The 11,690-nt window shown below is 30.4% G+C and overlaps 1 protein-coding gene across 1 annotated transcript; it reads left to right on the top strand.

The window, feature by feature from the left end:
• Positions 6,865–11,362, top strand: LOC109353752 (chromatin remodeling protein EBS-like). The gene is made up of 5 exons (XM_019596120.1): positions 6,865–7,317; positions 7,499–7,841; positions 8,130–8,198; positions 9,000–9,138; positions 11,091–11,362. The coding sequence occupies exons 1-5, from the start codon at positions 7,245–7,247 to the stop codon at positions 11,121–11,123; spliced, it is 657 nt and encodes a 218-aa protein (XP_019451665.1). The 5' UTR covers positions 6,865–7,244; the 3' UTR covers positions 11,124–11,362.

Below are 11,690 nucleotides of genomic sequence, written 5' to 3'. Positions count from 1 at the left end.
GAAGGGAGCATGACACGTGTCTAATAATGATATGGGAGAACATTTTTTTCTTAAATAGTTAATAGATCAATTTAGTAATTCATTGGTCAAAATTACCTTTTAAAAGTTATCAAATTATATTAATTAGCCACAGTAGATTACATGCTAATAATTACTATTAACTAAACAAATACATTATTATCATAAATAATTAATAATAATTTAACCAAATTAATAATAAATGAAATATTCATTACGCTAGATATTGTAATAATAAATAATGATTATTCAACAGTGCAATTTTCAACGACACTGTTAAAAATGAGGAGAAAGAATGTTGATAAGATGTTGAAGATGACATAGTAACACCGCTTTCTTAATTATGCATTGTTTTTCTTTATTTGGTTCATTCTAATGTGTTTTGCCTCTTTCAATAAAAAATGAACAATTATTTTGGATGTTAATTTCAATTTTTTGTTATTTATTTGAATTATTATTTTCTTTAATATTTTTCAAGTTCCATATTAATAAACACAATAAATAAATTAACAAAACTCATTAATATCTTTGAATGTATTAATTGAGTGATATTAATTGGTAGTTACACTTTAGAAACTCAAATTATTAGACATGATTTCCTTTGAATGTATTTTGCTCTATTATCTAAAAACTAAATAATTGTCATCCACAATTATTTTTGTTATTTGATTTTTTATTATGTTTTTTGATTGAATTTCTCTTTAATAGGATGTGATAATGAAAATATTAAAGAAATTCATTTGATTATGATAATTAATTGATTTGATTTATATTTTGATTAAATTATTTATGATTCGCTAATTTTAAGCAATACTGATAATTATACTGATAATTTATATTTATGATTCGCTAATTTTAAGTAATATTGATAATTTATATTTATATGTAATTTGTCATGATTCATTGAACTTCATGACAAATGTGATTAATTGAGCATATTACATGATTAATTTAACATTGGAAATTTAATGCACATTTATAATTATACTGATAAAGAAATACTTAAATAATAATGTCATAAAGAAACATAAAAGTTCAACATTTTCAGTGAGTTACAAAAATGATATTATACACATTTAATCAATTGTTAGTTACATTTTAAAAGTCAAAATTATTAGACATGATTGTCTTTAAATATCTTTTATTTCGTTATCTAAAAGTTAAATAATAATTCTCAAAATTAGTTTTGTGATTTGATTTTTCACTGTGTTTTTGGATTATTTTCTATTTAATCTTTAATAGGATGTGACAATCAAAATATTAAAGCAATTTGATTTGATTGTGATGATTAATTTGTTTGATTTATATTTTGATTAAATTATTTATAATTCTTTAATTTTAAGCAATGTTTATTATTAATATAAATTTTCCGAATCGTAAATAATAAATTTTCGGAATATTAATATTTAATTCAATTTGTTGTTTGAATTTATGGATCGGTTACAAAAATGAAATATAAATTTGAAGTATTATAATTAATGAGTTTATGGAATATTAATTGAGTAATATCTACTCATTAATGTTTTACATCATTTGTGATATTTTATTTAGATTTGGATTCATTAATCTATAATTTATTCTGATTTATTGAATTGCATAACGTGCATGATTAATTGAGCATATTACACAATTATTTAACATTAGAAACTTAATGCACGATTATAAATATATGGATAAATAAATAATTATATTTTTAATGTCATAAATAAATATAAAAACTCAAATTTTATGGATCAATTACAAAAATGACATTATACACAAGTAATCAATTAAGTTAAACGATCAAATATAATAAGATAATGATACACCAAATTAATTCTATAATGTATGCGATTTATTTAAAAATAAAATGAATATGATTACCTATAGCAATATTAAAATAATAATAGTAAGAATCATAACATATTGTTTGTAGTTATTTTAAAGTCAAATAATAATATTTATTTTTATACTGATCTTATTTTAGAATCAAATAATAATGAAATTATAAATTTATTGATGATTTTTTTATTAATAAAATAATACTAACTATATCATGTTATGTATGTGTAAAAAACAATGTTGGGAAAGTCGATCAAGATGTTAAACCAGAAAAGATCTCGTAGTTTATCCGATTTAAACAATTAAACCATAAGGTCTGACCGTATGATTTTATATATAATTAATAATTTTTAATATTACGAATGCACTAGTAACGTATAAGTTTTTAACTATGCGAATGCACGAGCAACATACATATTCTTAATCATAAATGCACATGTAATATGTGTTCTTAATCATGCGGCAAAAATATACCGTCCCGTGCAAATGTACGGGTAACTTGTTAGTTTTAAAGATAAAATTGTCTTATCACAAGGATATAAATGTTATTATATATCATTTTTTTTTGTTTGTTTTTGACATTACTATTATAAGGAACATTGCTTACCAATTAGACTAAGTGATAGGAATAATTTAAATGTTTTAAATTCTAATAGAAAGTGATAGATGAGAAACCAGACAAGTGAAAGTTGAAATAAGAGACCTGTCAGCATTGATAATAGCAATCACCAAGGTTACAGAAGGCGATATGGATGAAAACTGGAGTAAAGTGAAAATCTGTATTATGATGAGTGGTATTACTGAGAAAACCATGTATCTTGTCTTCTTCACCCAGTGTGGCAGTGTGTAATTCCAAAGTAACGCCAAAACATATAATTAAACACATAAAGAAGGGACAGTAAATGAAAGGAATCAATGTTACAAGTCAAACAACTAGAAATGAGTTATCTAAGTAAGAATTTGAAACATCAAAAAACAATCATCAAATGTGAAGTATCTTGTAATAATGTTTAGAATGAAGGGATCAGTATAGTTTTAGTTAGAAACGATCAATTGGATAATGCACATTTCAGATACTATAAAACATGTTTTACTTATAAAACAAGAGAGAAGAGAGAAAGAGAGAGAGAGAGAATGATTTTTATTAATTTTATGTTGTTTAATTTACAAAGTTAAAGGACTAATTTGATATAAATAAGAGAAGTAGATGGTCAACATGAACAAAACAAACGAACAAGTCAGAGGACCAAAAAAAACTAATTTCGCCTAAAAACAGTTATGGGGCTTTGAATTACACAGATAGATAGTGCATACCAAATTACCAAGAATGATTATAGGATCCGGAAGGGCATCAAGAATATAAAGGACTCTAGCACCAAAAATGCCATGGCCAAATAATTTGAGAACAATTATGATTATCTCAATAACAAGTACTCTCATATAGCAAAATTAAGAAGAGATGACCCAAAATGTTATTGCAACATGGCAAGAAGCCATACATTTGTTCACAATAATACTTCATGATGGCTCACTCCCTTTGAGATAACGGTAAGAATTTTGGGTTTGAATATCATCTACTCCATCAAAAACCAACTCATCAGCACTGTTATTAAAGGCATGACCTTCAGCATGAAGTACTAGGACACTAAAATAATTAAAGTGAAGCCTGTTGTTTCTGAAATGCTTCTCATTTTGCAGGTGCTGAATTAAACAAGAGAAAAATGAGATTGGAGAAAAGATTCAAAACTAATAAGGGTGAAGTACATCATTACTTTCAGCCTTCATGTTGAATTTATACATATAGCCAATATCCATGCATATCCATGATATAGATGAAAATCCATGACAATTAAGATGCACTGAACGTGCATAATAAGGTAACCTACTACTTGATTTATTAATTAGTATTAAAATTATGCTTATTTTGAATGGAGCATGGTGGTTTATGATTGCATGCAATACTGTAATTGGGAACTATACTAGGGCAAACCATGAATTCAAACAAATTGCATTAAAAATAAGAATATTGCAATAATTTGTGGATCTTATCTCAGCAAGCCGCCACCCCTAATGTATAAATTATAAAACACTCGTGCACTAGCAAAGTAAATAAAGTTTGTGTTAAAAGTGGTATATTTAATATTCTCAAATTTCAAAAGTATAATTTTTAATCAAGATTTATTTATTTTTGTCTACAATAAAGGTATCAGCATAAAAGACAATCATGCCTATATGAAAACATATATGGTATAAGGATGCTAACTCTCTTAAAATTAGTCAACAATAGGCGGGATCACAAGCCTCTGCTATAAGACTGACACATTATCTAAACAACGCATTTGACATGCCACCTGAACATCACAAACCTCTACTATAGAGTTGAATACACTGTCTCGATCTGTACTACCTTCTGTCATGCCATGCGACTAGGACATGCCTAATATATGACTATAACAGTTAGAATAAGCGATAGGACAACCACTCTAGGTAAATCACTGTGTCAACCTGAGTACGTGCATGTTAGGGCTGCCCGACACGAATAAAATAACTCCCTCTTGTTTGAAGCTGATTGATAAGATAGGACGACGTATTGATCCAATAGCATATATGAGAGAATATTTCATGTTTTTCTCTTCTATAAATAGAGGAGACCTCTTATAAGGAAATTAGCACTTAATATTATTTCTTATACTTTTGCATCTTATTCCCTCCACACACATTCATGTATTGACTTAGGCATCATAGTATATTTTCACGTACCCACCCAAACAACATTCAATCAACACCTTGCCCGAGTTTTAGCACAATCTCCATACCAAAGAACATATACAAGTCTATAAAAGTGACTAGGATTCAATTGTAAGATGCATTATTATGAAGGATGTTCTATTATTTATGCATCTATATATCTTTCAACCCATCAAAATTACTCATCCAATTATTATTTCATGTAGTATATTTTATGTTCATCTATAATTTATATTTCGACTATGGTATCTATCTTTTCTAAAACCAATAGTTATGCAAATGCGTTCCTTGTTTTCATGGTTATGGATCCATTTCTTCCCCCTTCCTTTGGCATGCATATGCATCAATGTCAATTATGTGTAATAGGGTTGCTTTCAGCTTTCTTATGTACTAGTACACCCTTCTTATGCTGGTTATCAGGAGTTTCAAGTTTCTCCTGAAATGGCCTATAATTGAAGCATCTTCTAGTAAATTTTCATGTGTAAAGACTTTAGAGTCATAAGTAAACAACATATCTTGAACCAAAATTTTAAAATAATGATTCAATAGGTTTGTTATGTACAATTATAAACTATTTCACTCCTAGGAATGACAAAAATATCTGACTCGTGGGTACCGTCAAAATACCCTAATAGGTATCCGCAAAAATAACTAATGGGTGAGAATATGTATCATAATATTCACTCTGCTAGTACTTACGTATATATTTTAATTAAATATTTTTATATTATATTTAGTCTATTTTATTATAAATTTTAGTTATTTGACTATAATCATAATATTATCATATACATATCATATTACTATGTAATAATTATTTCTACATATTGATTATTGCAAAATATATAAAAATATAATTAAAATTTAAAATTCTTTGGATACTCATGAATAGCTGCTACCTACACGAGTAATTGTAAATAGTATGGGTACATGCATGCACTACCCATGTCTGCTTGGTCATGTTGTCATCCCTAAATCACTTCTCTTCTATATCTAACGTTAGATTTCACACTTGAATAAACCCAACATTCTTCCTTTATAATCAATTTATTGGTGACGGGAAATATAATTGGTTGCGTAGCATCTGTATTGTTGTCAAGCAATGTTGTGAAACCCGAGCCGAACGTCAAACTGGGAGAGGTCACATATTAGGTTTAAGCAGTTTAAACAGTTAAACCGTCCGGTCTAACCGGATAATATTCCATATATAATTAATATTTTTTATCTATAAATATATAGTTATATATAAATGCAAAACATTATATAATCAATATTTATGCATAATTATATTGAAATAATAACATCTTCATCTTTTTTGGATTGTAGTAAAACAAAATATTAGAGCAGTGTTCCATTTTTATTTTATTTTTAAGTAAATCGTCCAGTTTACTTTTCGGGTTAATTCGGTTTACCTGAGATTAACACAGTCGGATTAGAATTTCTCCGGTTCAAAGCGGTTCAACTCTCATTCGGTTAAGATTGCAAACTAGAACCGTTTTTAAGTCCGGTCAACGGTCAGACTGATCGGACTGTCAGTCCGGTCCAGTTCTCACAACACTACTTTCAAGTAAGTTCCATAGATCAATAAGCTTAACCTCAAAATCTCCTTAATTGTTGTACAGTTCTCTCAAAAAGCATGCATGTCATTCTCTAGCATGGTTTATGAATTTGACCATTATAAGTTGTCATTGTCTTTCAATGTTTGAGCAAACATGTTGGCACTTGCCACCTAGTATGGTCATACAGATGCTAAGCATACATATCACTCTATAACTCTCATGCTTTCTATGCTTGAACAGCGTTTAGTGCTTCTCTCCTCTTAACTATTCCTTGTCCAGGAGAAGATTCCTCAGCTTAGTGCTTTTCATAGTGAAAGTTCCCTTCACAAAGCCACAGGTTCTAAACCCCATTAATCATTATGCATCAGCTTCTATGCAATTCCATAACTCCTATTCTAAACGCTCTGGTTTGGCTTCTTCACTATCCTATTTGCTCAAATTCCCAAAGTAACAACGCCTACTACAATAAACAAACCTTGGACATCTCTGTGAGAATACTTGAACAAGCATATAAGCGTTCCATATTAGTACACCCAATCAAATAATTATGATGCATTAAGATAAATTTGAAAAAGATAATAAAAACCTAAATTTATAATGATATTGAAGCATTTAATTGAGACGCTTAATACGTATTTAACCTGTATAGATTTTGTTCTCTTTTCAACATCACATTACTAAATAATAATTACGATCACTTTGGGAAATAAAAGAGGTGGCTATTTTCTACTTGCTGTTCTTTAATGGGAAGACAGACAGATGCTGATTCAGGCCAAAGCCAGAAAAGGTAGAAATAAACGTAAAAATGGTCAAGCCTAAACCAATAAGAATTCACATAAACATCACATCACCAACCATATTAGCAAAACGGGAAGAACAAATTCTCAGGACCAATCTAAAATTATAGAACGGCCAAATAATAATGAAGGAACAAGAACCGCATTGAAAATAATCATTGTGATATAAAAAAAACTCAGGCAAAGAAGTATCACAGTCCTTTATAGCTTAGGGTTCCTCTGCTCTTCTAACCAAAAAAATCTAAAGGCTCGAACAATTCACATTCTTAAAATCAACAACAACAACCCCATTTTCTTCCACATGGCGGAAACAAAGCCAGGTAGAAAACACGTGGATTCCTTCACCATCCATGGCACCAACATAATCGTAAAAGGTAAAATTAAAATCTCTCTCAATAACAACACACACATAATACCCTTCTTATATTCACCTACCCATTTTCTCGCGTTAAAAATCGTTCCTTTTCTTGTTTCTGTGGTGCCCCATGATGTTCATTTTGTTCGATCAGTCCTAAGTGGTGATGTTTTATTCATTTTTATTTTTTTGGGTGGTAGTTGGAGACAATGTTTTGCTGCGGCCTTTGGACACGACGAAGCCACCGTATGCGGCGGTCGTGGAAAAGATCGAAAAAGATAAGAGGAACAATATTGAAGTGCTTGTGAGATGGTATTACAGGCCTGAAGATTCAATAGGGGGTCGAAGGCAATTCCATGGAGAAAAAGAGCTTTTTTTATCTGATCATTATGATGTTCAGAATACTTACGCTTTTGAAGGAAAATGTGTTGTTCACTCTTTCAAGGACTACACTAAGCTTGAGAATGTAACTGCTGAGGATTACTATTGTAGATTTGAGTATAAGGCTGTAACTGGGGCTTTCACCCCTGAGAGTGTTGCTGTGTGAGTTTTTTCTTTCAGGTTTTTGATTATAGAGTAAACCCTCAATTTGGTTCTTAAAAGATTATTGTTTCGTCAAATTTAGTTTTTTCGTCTCTAGTTAAGTCTTTGAAGGATTTAAATGTCATCGCATTAGTCCTTCTAAGGACATTGTTGTTGACAAAAAAAACTTTCAAGAACTTATCGTCATAGTTTTCTGAGGACTGAGTTGAGGGGTTTATGTTTGATTATGAGAATTGTGTTCGAGTTCTAGAACTAATGATTTGTTTTTATTTGGTTTGTGTTTTGAAGGTATTGCAAATGTGAGATGCCTTATAACCCAGATGAACTCATGGTGCAATGTGAGGAGTGCATGGATTGGTAAAAATCTGTGTATTCAGATTTACTCTGTTTACTTTAATTTCATTTAGAGATGAATTCTTTAAGGAGTTTATTAATCTAATTTGAGCATTACATATGTTATTTACCTGGTTGAACCATTTAGATCAGTCTATAATTCCAGCACCTGTAGAATTAGTCAGAAGTGTCTTAAGAAGTTAAAAGGTTGATGTTTTCCTAAAATTCAAAGTGAAATAGTGAAGATAACAAGATGCCTTTAAAAGCACTGGGATAGTGTTTCCATAGTCCAACGGTCTTAATACACCCTTTAAGTTTGTGTTATGGCAACTCTGTCTTGGCCTATACCCAATTTTTGCATGTTGGTCTTGGGAAAGCATTCTTCTTGTACAATTAATGTAGAGAAGAACAGAAAATATCATCAAAGAATGAATGAGAGAAAATGCAAATGATTGTCCATTTACAATTGAGCTACTCATGCTGAACTCAATAACAGATGACATTTATATCAGCTTGTAGCTGCTGAACTTTTGGCCAGTGTAAATTGAATGATGCAGAGACTTGTTCCATCTATTGATCCAGCTTGATAGTAGCGGTGAAAATCATGCTTTGATATGTATGTTAATATTAATAATATAAGACCGGGGATGCAAATTTTAGTGCATATAGACTTTGACTTAATTTGGCATCACACTTCCATTCATTCGAAAATAGTGTTAAATTTGAGGAGTGTCTCATAAATCATACTATCATGGTCTTTTATATCTTTTGAGGACCTTCTATGTTTTATGAAACATACATTTTAATCTTTTGGAATTCTTGTAGGTACCATCCTAAGTGCTTGGGAATGACTATTGAAGAAGCAAAGAAACTAGAACTTTTTGTATGTTCTGAATGTTCATCTGGTGATGAGTTGAAGAAACCCCTAGCTACATTATTTGCATCACCAAGAGCTGATGGCAAGGTGATGACCTGCATCCTGTACCAAATAATTACACCTTTACTTTGTTCCTATTAACTTGATTTTCCAAGTACATGAATATGACATTATTTTTCATATTAGTACACATTGATGAGGAATGGAGTTTAAGATTTAGTTTATCAATTGGAGTTACTAGGAAAAGGGAACTTTTTAAAAACGTTTATCCTTAGCACAGCCCATTTAGAAATTTGTTATACATTGCAAGACTATCGTGATATATGAAACCGTACCAGGCATGTGCATGCGTATTCTAATCAAATCATGTCTCAACACTTGTTCTTCCCCAGTGCCAATGCCCAGCTTAGTTCGGTGCCAATACCCAGCTTAGTTCAGTCTTAATTTTTCTGCTTTGGTTTACTTTAATCCGAAACACCTACAGGCATTTAATTCAAATTTGTTGTGAAATGTAATTAGTTCGATCTATGGGATATATAAAAATAGTCTACAGATCTGAGTGTATCCTCTGCTATTCCTACTGTCATGCTTTCCTTTCACCATAAACCTGAGTCTGTAGTAACATAACTCGTTCTCAAATAATGGACTCAAACACTGATCAGAAAATTCCTTTATAGGTGCTTTCGTTGCTGTTATTGGTTATTCTTCTAATTTGGATACCTGTACATAATAGATAAACATCAAATTTAGTTTTGGTTGGGTTTATCTTTTTGGATAAATGTAGATATAACTGGTGTAAAACTAATCTTTTTGCCCACATACTGAACTTTGATTTGGCTATTTGTTCATAATTTTACTAATTTGTATGTGAAGTTGATGAGCGGATATAGATGTAGGATTGTGGATGGTTGTTCTTCCTGGTGACTCACATCATGCTTACTTTATAGTAGGCTTGGACTGTTATGGGCTGTGGTTGGTGATAACCATGCTGCTGATCTAAATATTCTTTTATTTTCTTGTGCCTCAGATCTTCATACTCATTTTAATTTGATGCGAATTCTTGATGAAATGTTTGTATGGTTCAGCTAGCTTTTGCAAGATAGTTTCTATAAGGTCTTTTTAAGTCTTGACTAGTAACTCACAACTATCACTGATTTGTTAACATGCTACTGCTTTCTGTTGTTATTTGGTATTGAACAATTCATATCTCCTAGTAGCATTGTATTTATAATGAGTGTCAATAAGCTGGTTTTTTGTTGAAGTAATTTTACTTATTGCTATACACCATTTTTAGTTCAAACTTATATTCTAATTGCAACAAACTATTATAGTTTGTTTATGTTCATAAATTTTTTGATAGTTTTTTATCTTTTTAATTGTGTTGAGGTTATATCATAACATGTGCACATAAATGTTTGCTTTGACATCCCAATTTTCTTATTTGCATAAGAAACATAATGAGTGCAGTATAATAGTTTTTTTTTTAAATACAAGTGGTGTGGTGATATATAACATGTAAAAAACTAAACTTCTGACTGTGCATAAATATTAATCTCAAATATGATTCTACTTATTTAAGATACATGTCTTCCTAATAGCACTTAAAAAGATATACGAATCTGTGTAAAAGCCATTGTTAGATTTGGTCTTCTTCCAACTTCTGCATGTGCATAGCTGTCTTCTGTTCCTTAAGTACATAGTCTGCACTTATCATTTTGTTTGAATTTAGATTTCTTATATTTTTTACGGAATGTGTACACTCTAGAGTCTTGTAAAGACTTTTTTATAAGTAATCAATATATTTTGCAATGTGTCTTCATACTCTATGGTAGCTGAATATTTAAATGGGTATTTGAACATAATAATTATGACAAGGAACTTGGAAATTTACATTTCAAGGTGTTGCAAAATAATTTATCTGACAGTTGTGTAGTTTTTTGAATCCTCAGTCACTAGAGGGTTGATTCTTTGCTAATTTTATGTTTCATATTTGATCTACAGCTTAGGGTCTTCATTGATATTCAATGTTTAATGTGCAGGTGTCGCCTAAGCGGCGAAAGATAGAACCATGATGCAGAATTAACCATTGGAGTTGTGGCTCATGCTGAATTTGGCTGCCTATTTGGTAGTTGTAGTTGCTGTGCATTTGCAGCTTCTTATATAGGCTATAAACATATATACTTCTGTTTGCCTTTGTTTATGTTTATAAAGAGAGAACTCTGGTTCAAATATTTATTCCTGAGATCATATCAAACTTTAAATAATTAAGTAAAAAAGGAACTAGTGGCTGTTTAAATATATTAGCTTTTGTTGTTTGTGACCCTAACTGTGCTTAATGAATTCACAGTTCATAAACCATATATAGTTGTTTGATTTATTTTCAACCCTATTAGGTAGATTCTAGGTAATCAATTGCGGATAGCGGTGGACCCAAAAACCATTATAGCGGGATTGTGGGTGGCGGGATGACCGCTACAGTCAAGGGAAAACTGCATTAAAAGACCACAAGTTTAAGTAATTTGTACTCTTTTAAGTTTTGAAATAGGGAGAATGAAGTAGTATAATTAAAAAACTTCAAATTTAGAAGTTGAGATGAGGCCATGGTTGTGAAAGAAATAGGTATATGAGAAGGGAAGTGA

This window comes from Lupinus angustifolius, chromosome LG08 (assembly GCF_001865875.1).
Source record: "Lupinus angustifolius cultivar Tanjil chromosome LG08, LupAngTanjil_v1.0, whole genome shotgun sequence".
Taxonomy (NCBI): Eukaryota; Viridiplantae; Streptophyta; class Magnoliopsida; order Fabales; family Fabaceae; genus Lupinus; species Lupinus angustifolius.
Note: the sequence above shows the minus strand (reverse complement) of the source record. Positions and strands in the feature narration are given on the sequence as shown.